Source organism: Desmodus rotundus, chromosome 5, assembly GCF_022682495.2.
Source record: "Desmodus rotundus isolate HL8 chromosome 5, HLdesRot8A.1, whole genome shotgun sequence".
In the NCBI taxonomy this organism is placed as follows: Eukaryota; Metazoa; Chordata; class Mammalia; order Chiroptera; family Phyllostomidae; genus Desmodus; species Desmodus rotundus.
In genome coordinates this window covers 37,001,135-37,019,355 of record NC_071391.1, presented here as the reverse complement: position 1 = coordinate 37,019,355, position 18,221 = coordinate 37,001,135, and the positions used below count along the sequence as shown (strand labels likewise).

The following is an 18,221-nucleotide window of genomic DNA, read 5'->3' as shown; positions in this document are numbered from 1 at the left end:
TATATCCCTGCCCTGTGAGCCAACCCTTATAAAGGCGTTCCTGGAATCATTTCTCAACCAATGGGCTGAGGCTTGCTCTGTCCAATCAGAACTATAAAGCTATATCATCATTTGCATCTTTACTGACCAATCAGAGCAGCTCCATAATGACCAATGAGAACTCATAACTCCAACCAATCAGGACAGGGCTGTTTGAACCAATCAAACTTGGATTCCTCATCTGCATAAAAATTGACCAATCAGAAACCAATCAGGCACTTTCTCCCAGTTGTCTTTGGAAGGGCATTTTCGGTTTTCATCAGAGGCTACATTTCCCAGTTTGCAAACTGTTCACCTGCTTGAAGTTTCTCTTTTTATCGTCGTGCCTCAGATTGGGGACTCCTGTCGTAATTGAATTGGTGGCAGCCACCTTTTATTGACAAGAGTAACGTCCTAGGCCTTCACACCCGCTCACTCCCCGCTCACTCACTCAGTGACTCACCCAGGGCAACTTCTAGTCCTGCGCGCTCCCTTCATGGTAAGTGCCCTAGACAGGTGTACCATTTTTTATCTTCCATACTTTATTCTTACTGTACCTTTTGTACGTTTAGATGCGCAAACACTGTGTTACAGTTACATACAGTGTCGAGTACAGTAACACGTTGTACAGGTTTGTAGCTAGCAGCAATAAGCTGTACCATCCCGCCGAGGAGCGCACAAGGCTATAAACCCAGGATGGCGTCAGTGCACGCTGCAGTGTTCCTGCAACCGTGAAATCGCTCAAGGACGCATTTCTCAGGACGTATCCCTGTCCTCCTCACTTTGTGTCCTCCACAAAGTGAACTGCCACATCTTGTTCTTCTCGGGCATGCAAATACTGCTTCCTGACTCGGAAGCCTGGAGGGCCTTCCGCGTTCAAGGCGGCGCTCGTAGCTCCCAGCTGGAGGTCACGCAACGCAGTTAGTCTCTGATAGAGACACCGAGTGCCTCGGTTTCCCTGTCTGCGCAGGGGCCATTCCCCAGAGGGCCCTGCCACGAAGGACCGGGAACCTGGTCTGGGAGCACGGGAAAGTCAACATTCGTCCAGCGAGCCCTGGACTCAAGGAGAGGAGCCAGTGAGCCCAGGGAAGACACAGAGCTGATCCCTGACTAGGCACAAACTGCAGGCTCGGCAGCGAGGGGGACCTCGAGTCCACCCTGGAGCCCAGGCGCAATCAAGAAGCGAGTTTGTGAGTGGAGCCGAAACTCCCGAGCTAACAGCTCCGCAGAGGGGCGGGTCTGCGAGCCTCCGGATCCGGCCACCTCTCGGGCGCTGGGGGCGGGAGGGGGAGGAGCGAGGGGGGGAGGAGCAAAACCCCGAGGCCCCAGCAACCTTGCGCAGAGCCAGAGCGGCGGGAGCCTGTTCCCGGGCACACTCCCCCGGGAGCGCGCGCCGTCCGGGCCGATCCCAGCCGCAGTCGCTCCAGCGCACGCCAGCGCTTGCCCTGGTGCACAGCTGAGGAAGAGGGCGGGTGCTGACAGAGGCGAGGGTCTCGGGTGCCTATACCGTCCCAGAGCTGCCGGGCTGGCTGCCCGCTGTCCCTGCGCCCCAGCGGACTCCGACCCGCCACCTGTGTCCCAATTACACCATGGATCATTCGGAGAAGAAGATCTCAGTGTGGATCTGCCAGGAGGAGAAGCTGGTCTCAGGGCTCTCTCGTCGCACCACTTGCTCTGATGTGGTCCGTGTGCTGCTGGAAGACGGCTGCCGGCGACGACGGAAACAGCGGCGTGGCCGACGGCGGGGGGCCGTCAGCGGCCCGCCAGGCCCGGGGGAGCTCCCAGAAGCCATGGACGATGAGGACGAAGAGGATGATGATGAGGCGCTGCCGCCAGGCTTGTTGTGTGGGCCCCCGCAGTGCTACTGTATCGTGGAGAAGTGGCGAGGCTTTGAGCGCATTCTGCCCAACAAGACGCGCATCTTGCGCCTCTGGGCAGCTTGGGGAGACGAGCAGGAGAATGTGCGCTTCGTGCTGGTACGCAGCGAGGCTTCGCTTCCCAATACGGGTCCTCGCAGCGCTGAAGCGCGCGTGGTGCTCAGCCGCGAGCGCCCCTGCTCGGCCCGGGGGGTCCCACCAAGGCCCAGCCTGGCCATGACACAGGAGAAGCAGCGGCGGGTAGTGCGCAAGGCCTTCCGCAAGCTGGCCAAGCTCAATCGCCGGCGCCAGCAGCAGCTGTTGTCGCCCTGTTCCTCCACTTCGTCGTCCACTGCTTCTTCCTGCTCGTCGTCGCCTCACGGCAGTGAGAGCGCGTCTGTGGAGCACATGGAGACGCTGGTGCATTTGGTGCTTTCCCAGGACCATACCATCCGTCAGCAGGTGCAGCGGCTCCGGGAGCTGGACCGCGAAATCGATCGCTACGAGGCCAAGGTGCACCTGGACCGCATGCGGAGGCACGGAGTCAACTACGTACAGGACACCTACTTGGTGGGCTCAGGCATCGAGCTGGACAGGCCCAGCCCAGGAGAGGAGCCAGAGACAGCGGCTACGGCAGCGCCCCTGGACGGCGAGGCGCAGGCAGAGGCGCTGGAGGAGCTGGCCCGGCGCTGCGACGACCTGCTCCGGCTGCAAGAACAGCGAGCCCAGCAGGAGGAGTTGCTTGAGCACCTCTCCGCGGAGATTCAGGAGGAGCTGAACCAGAGGTGGATGCTGCGGCGCCAGGAGGAGCTCGCAGCTAGAGAGGAGTCTCCAGAGTCTGATGGCAGCCTCGACGGTGAGCTGCTGCTGGAGCAGGAGCGGGTCCGGACTCAGCTCAGCACCAGCCTCTACATCGGGCTCCGGCTCAACACGGACCTGGAGGCAGTCAAGTCGGACTTGGATTACAGCCAGCAGCAGTGGGACCACAAGGAGCGTGAGCTGCAGGGCCTTCTCCAGACTTTGCACACACTGGAGTTGACGGTAGCACCTGATGGGGCTGCCAGCTCTGACGGACCCTCGCGGGAACCCAGGCCTCAGGCCTGCGCTGAGGTGTGGGTGGACCAGGCCCGTGGACTGGCTAAAAGTTGTCCTGGCAACGATGAGGACTCGGACACCGGACTGAGCTCTATGCACAGCCAGGACTCAGACTCTGTACCCGTGTGCGAATCCCTTGTATAGGAGGAACAGGACCAGAGAGGGAGACGGAAGCTTTTCCCTTTTTCCCTGTCTTGCAGAAAACCCCGGTCTGGCCAGCTCAGGGAAGTGGAAACTGGGCTGGGAATGGGCCCGGAGCTCCTGCCGGGCCAGAGGGCTACCGCTGGGCCCGGGCGGGCTCCCTGGCAGCGGCGCTCCTCTGGCTGGGGGTGGGTGTGGAGGAGAGTGCAGGATAAGGAAGCAGTGTCTCCCACCCGAGCTCTTTTAGGAAAAGGAGGGAGGGAGATGTGAGAACCCTTATATTAGAAGACAAACGCTCCAGGAAAACTGACGTGGTCCGAGCCCATTTTCAGAAACAGAAAAAAGGTATTATGAAAATTTCACCACTCTTCTGTATGGGAAGGACTGATGGCAGCTAGAATTTTAGGTTGTAGCATAAAGTGCTTTTAAAAGAAACACTTGGGTGAAAAAGGAAATTCCTTGAATGTTAATTGTGATTGTGAACGTGTTAAAACTAGCCAAAGAGGACTCACTGGTGTTGGTCTCAGCCTTACTTACACCTTCCATAAAACCCATAGGCACTAAAATCCTGGCTGTTTACATTTCTGCAGATCTGAGAATTATCCATCTGCTAAGCTGTTTGCCTGTTATTTTCTTTCAAAGTCTAAACTATTGAAGTTTAACCCTGCAATTCCTCCTAGTAAATGCAGTATATGTTAAAATGGGTCCTTTTCCCAAAATAATGTTTTATTATTACAAAAGCCACTCCTTTTGTGATAAAAATCCCTGGCACACATAGTCCTTGGTTAAAATGTAATCCGGGCCTTTGGGATTTGCTCCTGCAAAGGTGTGTGTGTTGCCCTTTCATTCATGTTGCCACTTCATCCCCTCAGTGACTTATTTCATAAAAAATAAAAGGGAAGTTTTAGAATTCGGGTGAAGTACAACTAAACTTGCTGTTTAACGAGCACTCTCGTTGAAACTAAAATTTGAAAGCAGAGATTTTTGTTAGCGTTCAGCTTTTGAACTGAGCTATGTGATTAAAACCAACTATGACCTCAACACATTTTACCCAACCCAAGTCTAACTCCAGTATCTTTGGTCAGGGATTAATTAGTTACTTGTCCAAACTGAAATCGAGATAGCGTAGATACCAGGGTTTACTAGATCAGCCCCCAAAAAAGAAAAAAATACAACCCCATAGTATACCTTGGGTGAACAATGTAATCAACAGCAGCATTTAGCCAGAGATAAAAAGCATATAAAAGTGAGCTAATGATTTGACTCGAGTTACTCGTGTCTGGCTTGCACCTTTGCACATGCCGGGAGATGCAAGTGCAGCATCTCTCTCTACATAGCTGGAGACAGCCCTGGTGGGGACCTGATGTAATTGTTGCAGTTATTTCAATGCAAACTTATCAGTTGTAGCTGTCGCCCTTGTGGAAGGAGCCTGCTGGCGATGTTCCCTCCGGAGTGAGCGCAGTGCTTCCGAGGAATGTGGGATCTAATCTGTCCAGAGGAGGTGTGAACAATGGGGTGTGTGTGTGGTGCCAGCCTGGTGCAGAAGCCTGGTATCAACCTAACCCAGGAGGGGCTGGCTCCAGTTTCAACACTACATGTGAAGATAACTTCAGAGGTCTTGCTTTACAGAGGTTTCTTCCCTTGGAGAGAGATTCTTTGTCTGCTTGTTGCTGATGGGGCCTGCTCACCTGACCTCATGAAGCCTTTTGGGGTGTATCTTTTTGAAAGTCGGTACCTCCCCCCCCCGCCCTGCCCCATGCTATGACAACATGTGTGGATATTCTCAAATTTTCAAGTAAAATGGGAATTAAAAGGCTGGTTTCTTAATTGATGTTTTCAAAAGACATTAGCTCACATAATTACGGTTTTTTAGTTCCGTCTGATGCAGAAAACATCTATGTATTTGGTCTTGAGCATGATTAAAATGAGGAAGGGACCGAAAGAGACCCACTGTCCCTAGACAATCATTTGCTCCCATAAACACAAAGTCTAACGATGGCTTTACTTCTGAGGCAAAGGTAAAATCCTCATTAGAGTGTGACAAATGCTACTTGTCTGAATGGTTTATGCTGGCAATGGGCTGACCTAGTGGTTTTTAAATTATTGTGCTTTTTTCCCCCCTCAGGGTGGTAGGGGAGGTGGTTCTCGGACATTTATTAACTCAGAAGAGAACACAGAAGTTGGCAGAACAGGAGTGCCTGGCAGAAAGGGTCTGTTTTTCTTTTCACTATTATTATTTTAAACTTTTGACGTCAGCAAATATGCCTGCAGCCTGTAAAGCAAATAAAGCCACATCACAGAAGGCCTGTGGGATTTTTCTGGTGTCCTCTTTCCAGAACCTTCCTGTCCTGGCCACCTCAAGATGCCTTTCCAGTCAACTCTCAGGCACCAAGCAGGCTTTGTTTTATAATGAAAAGAAGTCCAGTCTGCCCATCCCCCCCCAAATCACTTATATCCCCAAAAGGCACTCTCTTTGTGGGTAGGAGAAAACACCACAGGTGAGGGAAAAAGAAAGGAGACAATAGTTCCTTTTACTAAGAGCTTTTGCAAGCCTGAGAAAGGTGAAATATGGACATAAAAAAGCAAAACAGTGCCTGTACCTAGAAAGTGGCTAATAAATGCGAGACATTTAAAACATTTCATTCACTTTTTAAATAAGCTTCATGGCATTAAGAATGAGAATGAATGCATAGCGTTGACTGCACCTGCACCAGGGTTTCAGTGCCGCTGGTACAGGTCACCCCTCCTGTGCGTCAGGCGGAACAGGAGTCCTGGTGGGGAGAGTGTGAAACACGCTTCTCCCCAACCAACCCCATCCCTCTTTAGGGATGAATATAATTTATTGTATTTTTGATCTTAAGTATCCCACTCTTGGCCATCCGACCCAGAAGGTCCCATCTGACATTTCTGTTTACTTCCTTATAAAGCAAGATGAAGATGATGATGATGATGATTTGCTCATTGGAAAAGTTATATACTATATAGTCCTTGTGATACTATCGTCCTTATAGGCCTGAAAATAACAATAGTAAAAAGAAAGGAAAATCACTCAAAATCTTGTCACCAAAGCTTATTGCTATTAAAGTATGATATATTTCCTTCCAGATCTTTTGAATTGTGGATTTTATATTTTACTTATTTTTTAAATATATATAATTTTAATGAGATTGTACATATGTTTTGATGCTCAGATTTTGACAAACTCCTTGTTAGTGGCTCTATCTGTTGGATGCACTGTATATAGTGCACGTAACTGTTCTGTTATTCGGTTATTCCCAGTATTTTTTACTATTATAAAATAACATTGTGATAAGCTTCTTTGTGTACACATCTGTTTCCCTAATTAGACCCCCCTCAAAGACAGGTTCCCAGAAAGAAAAAATTCCCAAAGAGTACAAACATTTAAAAACTTGGTACCTAATTGCCAAATGGATTTTCAAAAGATTTGTTCTAGTTACAATCCGCTATGCATGCTAGTTCCCATTTCACCACCCCTTCTCGTTCATTAGATATTATATTTTCTAAGAAAATGTATTAATCAAAATTAATGAATTAATTCTTTGTAACCCCAGGAGCCAGGGCTGACAATCACTGCCTTACAATACCCTTACAACAGAAAGGGCAGGCCATCCTCCCACAAGTGTGCAAAGGATGCGGCACCTCCTCTCCCCCCCATCTCCTTGCGCCCCCCGAGCACTGCTTCGGAATAGCAATCTTGTCCCATACCAGAGCTGGCCAAGCGTCTCTCTGAGCGCAAGGGGCCAAAATTCCATAGTGGCAAGATTAAGGGGATTAACAAATAAAAGAACCAGATTTATTTAAAAAAATTCATTATCTCTTCTCATTTTGAGTCTATCAGAAAAACTTATACTTAGAAGGTGATGTCATACTTGATTTTGTGCTTCTCCCTTACCACCTATGTCAAAAATGAAGCCAAAATAAAATAAATACACAAAATAAGTAAAATACATATGATACTACACCTGAGCGCATCCTGAAGTTCTTAAAAAGGGAAAACTTGATCATGACACTTTGTGAAATTTTCATTCTGAAAATGTTTGTGAGTTGCGTTCTCGGGAACAGAAAGGAAGGAGGATGGGAGGGACTATCTTTTGTTGAGTGCTTTCCAAGTGCCAGATCCTGGTGCTGGGTTTTTCACGTGCATTCTCTCTGCATTCATCTCATGAGACAGAGCTTTTAACCTCTCATTTCACAGATAAAAGAGGCCAAGGCCACCCAATTGGTAAGTAGCCCATGCAGGATTCTGACTCCAAAACATGTGCCCATTTTGCTATATCACACCAGGCACATTATACCCACGAAGTACTTGGCACACTCGGAAAAAACATCCCTCAGAGTGGGATGGCCCCAGAGTGTTGGCATTGGAATGGACTCAGAGATTATCGAGTCTTGTCCAAGCATTTCCACTACGGCTGTGGGGTGACTTTCTCAGGATCATAGAGCCAGTGACTATCTTCCAGGTGGGGATTTAGGAAAAGACAAAGGAGGAGAAATTCCTACATCTGTCTGAGAGATGCAGTCTCTGCCAGTAAAAAATATTTCTCACAAAAAATTAATATCCTGTGCATCAGTATGAAAGTTTGACTGAATCCCTCAAGAGCACAGGTGCATAGTCAACAACATGAATTCCTCAGCTGTCAGGGCAGACAGCTGCGCACTATTTACTGTCACGTGGGCAAAGTGGTATCAACCACCACAGCTGTGTTGGAGTTGTCCCCAGCACTTGTACCCCAGGCCTTGTTTCTGGTTGCGCCTCTGGGCACATGAGGATAAGGGAAGGGTCACGGAAGGGAGTGCGGGGCCTTCGGCAGACTCCTGCGTCTGTGGAGTTAGGCACACACACCTGACTGAGGGCGTCTTTGGCTGCGCTGACTTCACTGCCCATGTGGAGACAGCACAGATTGCTTTGAAGGACGCTGTCCCAGCTTCTGCCCCTCTCATCCATCCCCATGCAAACTTTTCCTTTCGCAGACACTTCCAGGATTCCCCACAGATTTCAGGATAAAATTTATACTTTTAGCAGGATTTATTGCTCAAGACCCCTCTCCCAAGATCCCTCTCCCATGTCCACCCTTCCCCTGACCTTAAGACCACAGAATTGAGTGGATTCTATTTCTTTATTCACTGCCTTCCTCCATTCATTCAAGGCTCTCTTCTGTCTTATTGTACTTCATGTTACCTTTCCTCTCCCATTTCCACTCCTATTTCCCTTCTTACTCCCACCAGAGGCACTTATCCCAGTGTGTTTAACCCATGACCTTCCAAGCCATCGTATATATTCAGGGCTGCCATGTTGCACACCTCCAGGGGGCACTCTTCATGTATTCTGGAACCATACTCCAGAGGGCGCCATTCACATGGGGAACTTTGAATGGGAGCCCTGAAGTTGAGCAGTGTGGGAGCATAATCCATTTGCTCGGGTACTTCATGCATCCTTGAAAAGTAGAATGAAACGGTCAATGTGCTTATGTTTATATACATGACATTTATTAGGCTATAAAGCTCATCATATTCCTTCCTTTTTTCTCACGGTGCTATGTTTGTGTGGGCACTCTACATTGCAGTATGCAAATCTAGTTAATCATTTTCTGACCTGCATGGTATTTCATCATTTTAATTTACATATTTCTTAGTGTCTGCCACTCTGGCCGACCCAGAGGAGAAGCTGAATAAGACATGGTTTTTCATAGTCCAGTGAGGAAAAGAGTTACAAAACAAAGGCAGGGAACTGAGTAATCGGGTGGTCCAACAATTTGGAAGAGCGATGAGGAAGGTCTGAAGTAGAGGATGGGGAAAAGCCAAGGTCCAAGACATTTAGAAGCCAGCCCCACTTATATGTGGTAGTTAATTATTGGTACAGGAGAAAGGAGAAGGAGTAGCCTAGAGTGACTCCCAGGTTTCCAGCCTGGACAAGTGGAAAGATACAGGTGTGTGCTTTCCTTGGATGTTACGAAATGAGTCTCGACAAGGGGTGGGTGTGGAAGGTGATGAACTCAGTTTGGAATATGTTGAGGTGCCTGTGGGCATTATCATATGGGGAGATGGGGAAGTCATGGACAGGGATTTAGATGCTCAAAGAAGAATATACAGTGGGAAGATAAGGGGACTAACGGTAGAGATCTGGAGAAGACTGATATTTAAATTGTTGAAAGAGGAGAAATGTTCTTCCTTTCCGTCTGGCCACAGCCGTAAGGTAAGCCAAGATGGGCGCTTATAAGTACATCCAGGAGCTATGGAGGAAGAAGCAGTCTGATGCGATGCGCTTCCTCCTCAGGTACGCTGCTGGCAGTACCGCTAGCTCTCTACACTCCACAGAGAACCCCTGCCCCACCAGGCCCGATAAAGCCCACAGGCTGGGATGCAAGGCCAAGCAAGGTTATGTCATATGTTGGATTCGTGTGCACCATGGTGGCCACAAACGCCCTGTTCCTAAGGGGGTGTGACCTATAGTAAACCTGTCCATCATGGTGTTAACCAGCTAAAATTTTCCCAGAGCCTTCAGTCTGTTGCTGAGGAGCAAGCTGGGTGCCTCTGTGGGGCTCTAAGAGTCCTGAATACTTACTGGGTTGGTGAAGATTCCACGTTCAAATTTGTTGAGGTTATTCTCATTGATCCATTCCATAGAGCTATCAGAAGGAATCCTAACACCCAGTGCATCACCAGACCGGTCCACAAGCACAGGGAGATGTGAGGGCTGACAACTGCGGGCCGCAAGAGCCGGGGCCTTGGAAAGGGCCACAGGCTCCACCACACTGTTGGTGGTTCTCGCCGGGCCACTTGGAGAGGCCCACTGTCACCGCTAACATGTGTCATGTTTGTAAAATTCTTACCTAATAAACAATTTAGGGCAGCCAAGAAAATAAATTGTTGAAAGAAGAAGAGGAATTCACAAAGACTAAGAAAGAACAGAAAAGTAGGAAAAGAAGGAGAAAGTAATATTATGGAAAACATGTTTGACGGAAGTAAGTTTTGAGACAAGGGTGCCCACCTGGACCCGTAAATTTGGCAATTTATAAATACAACCCTGGAGAGAGGAGTGTCTGTGGATTGGTGGGAGCTGAAGACACATTCAGCTTCAGGAGTGAATGGAAAGTAGAAAGGTGGGGGTAGCAAGTAATGAGAATTTGTCTAAGAAGTCTGGTGTGGTGGGAGCAGGGATTAACTATAGTTGTAAAAAGTAAAGGGCCAAGAAAGGAAGAATGGAAGGTGAGGGGAGAGTGGCACAAGCTATGACTAGAGAAATAGGCAGGGGCCAGGAAGGAGTTGGAATGTTTATATGCAATGCCCTGGGAATCACTGAAGGGCTTTAAGCAGGAGAATGACATGATTGAATTCCCCTGGTTGCTTCGTGGATGACAAAAGAAGGGGACACCTGGGCTTTGAGCATCTTAAGGTGGAAAAAGTCCGTGATGTGGCTCTGGGAGTGGATGGCTCATGGGAATGGCTGAAGACCAAGGTCATCAAAGGTGGAAGGCCAAAGATGTTAGGATATACACCTGCATGGATATTGAAGGCCCCCATGATGATGTCGGGAATTAGTATGGAGAGAGGAAAAGATCTGGGAATGAAGGAACAGAGAGAGGTGAATCAATAGAAGCAATATTGTGATGATAGGCAATAGGAGAGGCTTGCATTGGAGCAGTGACTGGGGAGGAGAGAGGCAAATGGCCCTATGACTCTGATTATGTCCCTTCTCGGCTCAGCATTAATCAGAAGTTCCCATTTCCCACTGGAGAAAGTCCAAACATCTTAGCACTGACCTGCACAATATATTTTAATTTCCTCACCTCCCACCTCCACCCTCTCCAGCATCATTGAACCACTTGAGTTTTCCTGTTCATACCTCTCTCCCTTTGCACATACTGTTCCTTTCATCACAAAAGATGTCTGTTGCTTCTTCCTATCCTAAGAAGAACCTCTAGTCACCCTGTATGGCTTGGTTCAAATGTCATACTTCTGAAACCCTTTCTTAAATGCCCACACCATTTATTCAGGGAGCTGGTATTTATTGAACATCTAGCGTGTGCCAGACTCTGAGTGAGGTGTGTATTCATTTGGTCCTTCCTCTGTGCTACCCCATCCAAGCTTTCCAGGTCTGTGAGCAAAGGGGAGACTGGTACAGTGTCAGAGCTCCCAGACTTGGCCCAATAATCATCACAACTGAGAACAAGGCTCCATTGGAATTTCATCATCAGGAAGGGCTGGGCAGGTTTCTTCTCATTTCCTTGCCTTAATTTCAACCTCAGCAGCTTCTGCAGCTATAAACAACAAAGGGTATTTAATATGTGAGATGCATTGGTCTGTGAAGCAGTGTTCCTGCTTCATTAGGAAGTTGTGGTCAGGTTTTATTGCTATACGTGCTTCATATCTTGATTTCTGGTTACCCGTGTGCACAATCTTTCTGGATCTGGACACCAGATGATTTTTTTCACCAAGATTCAATTGCTTTGCTGTAAGCAGAATGGAAATAACAGAGTCTCTTTGGGGCTATTCCCCTTGGGGTAGTGATTATACCTTGGGTGGCATAAGCCCCCAATCAGAGGCCAATGTTTAGTCAACAAATATTTCTTAAGATGAGCACTGTGCTAGGTTCTGAGCTAAGCACTGCAGAACACAGATGAGCTTGGTCCTAGCCCCCTGGGAGCATCAGAGCTGCTGCTGCTCTACCTGCAGCTGTGTTCTTTCCTTTGCCTCCCTCTTGGCCACTCCAACTCATCTTTCAACTGTTAGCCTAAGCCTCCTTTTTTTCTGGAGAGCCTTCCATAGGCCCCAGTAGATATGGTGAGTTGTCCATCCAATACTATTTTTTCCTTCTTCCTATGAATAAACTCTGGTTATACTCTATTGTACATCAGTATTGTACATAGCTGATGAATTGAATTTCCCAGTCTTCCTTACAGTGATTATTAAGATGTAAGAGAAAGATGTTTTATGAGATTTCTGGCAAATGGCCTTTTAAAAAGTTGACTTAGTTAAGAGGTGCCTCCTATTTGCCCTCACTCCCCCCTTTCCTCTTCATTTCTGGACCTCAGATGTGATGGCTGGTGCTGTTGCAGCCATTTTGAACAATGAGGTAATCTTGAAAATGTAAGACATTAAGAATGGCAGAGAAGAAAGATACAGGGAGCCTGGTAACTGCTCTAAAAGCCTTGGACTGCCTATCTCTGAATTTCTTCATTTCAGAGAAACAGATGAACCCTATATGAAGCCTCCTTATTTTGCCCGTTTTTGCAGTGAAACTAATCCTAACCACTACAACCCCTAGACTATTTTATCCCTCTTATCCTGATTGGTTTTTCTTCATAACACTTACCACAGCTGACATTTTTATTGATATATGTCTCCCATTAGAATGTAAACTCCATGAGAATAGTGATTTCTCATGGTCTAGAACAGTGCCTGGCACACAGTATATCTTTATTATGAAGTTGCATTACTTATTCTTATTGTTGTTATATGTGTCCCCTATCATAACTCATCATACTTGCAACCACACACGTAATAGCTATCTCCCCCACCACTCCTACATACAGGAAGTATCTCTCTCTCTCTCTCTCTGTGTACCATCTCATGCCAGCGTGTAATTGGTCAATAAAAATGCAACAGGTGGAGCAAATTTTTATTTGCTAGAATCCTGGGCAGGAGAAAGGTGGCTGAGGAAGCCAAGCTGCTTCAACAAGGGTAATCTCAGTGAGGGAAGCAGTCCAAGTGGAGGTGGGAGATGAGAACTGGACTATGTCTCCCAGGGAGCTGGAGGCAATGAAAAAGAAGGTCTTTTGGGAGTCTCCTGGGTTGAAAATTGACTAAGCTTGTGGAGAGAGATACAGTGAGAAAAATGGCAGATGCTTGATGTACCCAGATCCTCATAATAAGTAAAGTTGCTAAATGCTTGGAATCCCTGACCTTACTGGATTAGTTATTGAAACTACTGAAGACATGCAGTATGGAAGTCATATGCTGGAACTGAAATTGTGTATCTGGACACAGGAGAGGCTATAGAAAATGGATGAAGTAAGCCATGAGAATAACGGACACTCTGTGGACGGCTTTTGACTGCCTGAGGCTACAGAACTAAAGGTTCTGGATGAGTGCAAGTTCCCGTTGTTATGAGGTGAATTATGTAACCCCTCCTCCCAAATATATGAAACCTCAGAATGTAACCTTATTTGAAAATAAGGTCCTCACAATGTACCCTCAGAATGTAACTTTATTTGAAAATAGGGTCTTTACAAAGATAATCAAGTTAAAATGAAGCCAGTAGGATGGGTCCTAACCCAGTGTGGCTGGTACTCTTATAAAAAGGGGAAATTTGGACACGGGACAGGCATGCACAGGGGGAAAACAATGTGAAGACATATAGGGAGAGATGGCCGTGTGGCCAGAGCGATGCATCTAAGAAGCCAAGGAACACCAATGGTTGCTGGCAAACACCAGAAGGTAAAAGAGTCCAGGAACGGTCTTCCCATAGAGCTGTCGGACAGCACATGGCCCTGTCAACACCTTCATTTCAGACTTCCAGCCCCCAGAACTGTAAACAAGAAACTTCCCGTTGCTTTAAATCACTCCATTCATAGTGCTTTGTTACTACAGCCCTAGAAAACTAACATATCCGTGAGGGAGGGAGGTCCAACTGACACCTGGTTACACAAATCCATTCAAGTGAATTAAATTAGTGGAACTTCGTCTGTCGTGGGGCAATAGACAAAACAGTGTGTCTCAAGGGCAATGACAGCATAAAGTAAATGGACCTAATTCTGCCTGAGGATGTCAACGTAAGCTTCACAAAGGGAGTATCATGGAGTCAAGTCTTAATGAATGAGTAGATGTTCATAGAATAGGTAAAGGGAGAAGGAATTCCAAGTTGAAGGAGCAGACTGGGCAAAGATAGGGGAGGAACTGGGTTATGGGTGTGTTCAGCATATGGCTACTGATTTTATATGGCTAAGTGTAAGTTACCTGCAAGAAAACAGCAGAGAAAACAGCATAGGGCAGAGCAGTGTCAGGTTATGAAAGGTCCCTATTTCTAACTAAGAGTTCAGATAGTGTCCTTTAGACATTACAGAGTCGTTGAAGGATTTCAGGCATCAGATTTGCGTTATTTCATCCGTGTTCTAGAAGACTGACCTAGTGGCAGAAATGACGACAGATTGGAAGGATAAGTTATAATCAGGGGACTGGTGCAGCAGTTGAGGGTGATAATCATATAGCTTAATATTTGATTAGCATTTCACCATCTTTGTCTACATTTACTAAGATTTGTTAATGTTCTCCCAAAGCCTGAAAAATAGGCATTAGTAATAATCATCCAAGTTTTGGAGTTGGAAGTGCCAAGAAACTTACAGTCTAGACACATACATAACTCTCACAGTAAGAGACAGAAAAAGGAGCAGTCGAGCGCACGGCCTGTGGTTCAGTCTGCCACAATTGGGTTCAGTAATTCTACTTCCTAGCTGGATGACCTTAAACAAGTGAGTTAATTCTAATCTCTGCCTCTTGATCCATAAAATGAAGATAAAGATAATAATTACTCTTTGGGTTGTTGCAAAGATTAACAAATGTATAAAGAAATAAGAAAAATGATGTGGCAAAACATGCTGTATGTCTGCTATTATTAGGGACTGTTTTGAGAGGTGTGATGGTTAATTTTTTTGTGTCAACTTGACTGGATCACAGGGTGCCCAGATATTTGGCTAAACATTATTTCTGGGGGTCTCTGTGAGGGTGTTTCCTAATGAAATTAGCACTAAATTGGTTTTATCAATAAAACAATTTGCTCTCTCAAATGTGTGTAGGCATCATCCAATCTGTTGAGGGCCTGTACGGAACAAAAAGTTGGAAGAAGGAAGAATTAATCTCTGCCTCCATAATTGCTTGAGCTGGGACATTGATCTTGTTTTGCCCTTGGTGCTCCTGGTACTCAGGTTTTCAGACTTGGACTGAATTGCACCACTGGCTTTCCTGAGTCTCTAGCATGCAGACAGCAGATTGTGTGACTTCTCAGCCCTCACATAACAGGAACCATTTCCTTAAGTTACACACACATACACACACACACACACACACACCCTCCTATTGGTCCTGTTTATCTGGAGAACCCTGGCTAATAAAAGAGGGCATTTACAAAGGGCTACAGAACTGTAGAGGAGGATGTTACTTCACCTGGAGGGATTTGGGAAAACTGAGGAGATGGAACCTGCAAGATGTATGTGAACCCTGGCTGGTGTGGCTCAGTGGACTGAGTGCCAGCCTGCAAACCTAAGGGTCGCTTGTTCGACTCCCAGTCAGGACACATGCCCAAAGGTCAGGTCCCCAGTAGGTTGTACATGAGAGGCAACCACACACTGATGTTTCTCTCCCTCTCTTTCTCCCTCCCTTTCCCCCTCTCTAAAGATAAATAATTAAAATCTTTAAAAAAAACATATATGTGAGTGTGAGTGTGATGTAGCAAAGAGGAGGAAAGGCATTCCAGACAAGGGAACAGAGTATGCAATGGCATAAAGAATTGAGGACCACTGCATGTTAGGGGACGAGGGAAAGTGTGAAGCGTGGGGTATGCATGGAAGAGGGTAGTGAGGACAAATGTTGTCACATCATGGGGTGCATGATGGTAGACTGGGACCAGCTCTGAAGATCCTAGAGTTGGAGTGTGTGACATCATGAGACCCGTCATGTCCAAAGATGGCTGTGGTGGCCATGTGTGCAGGAAAGAAATCCATACAGAAAGACCAGGGAGGAGGTAAGCAAGGGCTTAGGGCCAGCACTCGGTCAGTGTTTGTAGACATGGAGAGGAAGAGACAGATGTGAGGCATTTATGATTTGGAACAGATAGAACTTGGTGCCTGAATGTGGGTGGTGAGGAAATTGGAATTAAGAAGTAAAAGATGACAGATACCATTCATTTGGATGAAGAACTGAGAAGGCTGTTCAGACTTGGCGGTAAGATAAGTTGAGCTTTGAACATGCTGGATGTGAGATGCTTTTCAGATATGCAGGTGGGGAGGTCTGCAGAAGGCTGTTGCAAAATGGGTTTGGAGTTTGGAAGACAAAGTGGAAGGGTGATGCTAACTGGGGAACTATTAACATGGAAACGGCAGCAGAAGCAATGGAATTGGGAGGCTTTTCCTGGGAAGTGTGTCCAATGAGAAGAGGAGCAGGTACCAAGCCTCCCACAATAGGTCATGGTTTCTTAACTTGGCTCATTCACCAAAATCCACCCCCAGCATGGGAATACGGAACTCGGCCAATATTTTCTTAACTTTTAAACACAAAAGAAAGGAGCTGGGGATAAAATAGGTTTGGGTTTTGACTAGAGAGGTCCAGAAACCAAGGTAGGTGACTAGTACTGAAGAGCAAAGGGAGTGAGTAACATTAAGTGATCACTAGTAACACTTGGCATTTAGAGAGCACCTTTCTCCTAAGAACTGGAATCTCTGCCCAGACACCATGAATCTTCACAGAAAGTTTGGGAGGTCTGTTCGAGGCGAGGAGATTATACTGCTTCCCGCACACAAAAAATGGTTCTGAGAACACCAGAAAGTTATTTGAGCACAAAGCCAGAGAATGTTATGGTCAGACAACCTGACTCCAAGCCCCGTCCTTGTGGCCATAAGTCAGACCTGTTTCCTTGTCTAGATCTGACAACACAATCACATGCCCTCCTGGCCTTGCCAATTCTAGACCTCAAATCCAGATCTCAAGGCAGACCAGGCAAAGGGGATGCGTGTGTTCCAGAAGAGAACTTGGTTTCAGCAAGGTATTCCCTAGTGGAGAAAGTCGAGAATTTAGAGTCAGACAAACTGACTCCAAGGGTCACAGCTACTACTTAACTATTGCGTAATGCAGGGCTGTGTATTTTATATCTCTGGGCCTCAGTTTCCCCAACCTAAAATAAAGATAATGCTAGGTCTTTCACAGTTGTGTGAAAATGCTTTCATTCAACAAATATATTTTGAGTATCTACTATATACCAGGCATTGTTCTAATTTCTTGAGATATATCAGGAAACATAGGTTCCTGCTTGGGCTCTTACTTCCCTAGGAGGTGAAGGAGAAGGAGAGATAGATGATAAATAATGAAATAATGGGGCATAAAATTATCTGGTATGTTAGACGATGAGAAGCTCTGGGAAATGGAGAGATAAGGTATACCAGGCACTTAGCACACCATCTGGCTAGCACATAGTAGGCATTCCAGAAATTGGTGTTACTATTATCATAATTAAGGAAAGATGAAGAGCCCGAGGCAGACTGACAGGCTGTAAATTTTTATGAAGATATGTCTATTTCTTAAACTTCAATCATTGAGTAAGCAGAAAATCTGCCAGGGAAGGATAAGGGTAGATGATTACAAAGTAAAAAAAAAAAAAAATCAACCTGAAATGCTTTTACGTGATGTGTAATTAGCTGCATCTATCCTAATGACCACTAATTAAGCTGTCTCTTGCAGGCTCCCAGAGAAAATCACTTGCCCAAACAGGTAGACTGAAATGCACATTATAAGACCTTCAGCATTTAAATTGAGTTTCATTTTTACCGTAGCTTAAGGAGCAGTTTAGAAAGGTTAGCCTATTTTCTTCTAACAAGCTGTATTTTTATGAAAAAAAGTGATTATGTCAGTGACATTTTCTATAGTATTTCATTCACAACGACTTCTTCAGTCTGCACTATGGAGTTGTGATCAGAGATTTGGTCATCTATTAGTTTGGCTAACAAACATTTATGCAGTTAATAATGAAAACAGAAGTTCAAAATTCTTCACTATGGACCACTTACTGTGTCAAGTATTTATGTGCTATGCCTAATTTAATTTTCTAAGAGTATGACTCTTTAACATACCTATCTTTTAAAGATTTTATGTTATTTTTTAGAGAGGGGAAAGGAGGGAGATAAGGAGGGAGAGAAATATCAATGTGTGGTTGCCTCTTGAGCACCCCCTACTGGGGACCTGGCCCAAAACCCAGGCATGTGTCCTGACTGGGAATCGAACCAGCAACACTTTGGTTCACAGGCCGACACTCAATCCACTGAGCCACAGCAGCCAGGGCAAAGGTCGATATCTTTTAAATGATGCAACAGAAATCTATAGACATTA

General features: G+C 46.2%; 1 protein-coding gene and 1 pseudogene across 1 annotated transcript; both read left to right on the top strand.

The window, feature by feature from the left end:
• The first annotated feature begins 1,307 nt into the window (after positions 1–1,307).
• Positions 1,308–4,257, top strand: RASSF10 (Ras association domain family member 10). Its single transcript, XM_024558898.4, has one exon. It carries the CDS (start codon positions 1,608–1,610, stop codon positions 3,111–3,113), a length of 1,506 nt encoding a protein of 501 aa, XP_024414666.2. The 5' UTR covers positions 1,308–1,607; the 3' UTR covers positions 3,114–4,257.
• Positions 4,258–9,334: 5,077 nt separating this feature from the next.
• LOC112303454 (large ribosomal subunit protein eL15-like) lies at positions 9,335–10,002 on the top strand (annotated as a pseudogene).
• Positions 10,003–18,221: the final 8,219 nt, after the last annotated feature.

Bases quoted from the DNA above. Each gene is read 5' to 3' on its own strand.
- RASSF10 (XM_024558898.4), top strand. From the start codon at position 1,608: ATGGATCATTCGGAGAAGAAGATCTCAGTGTGGATCTGCCAGGAGGAG.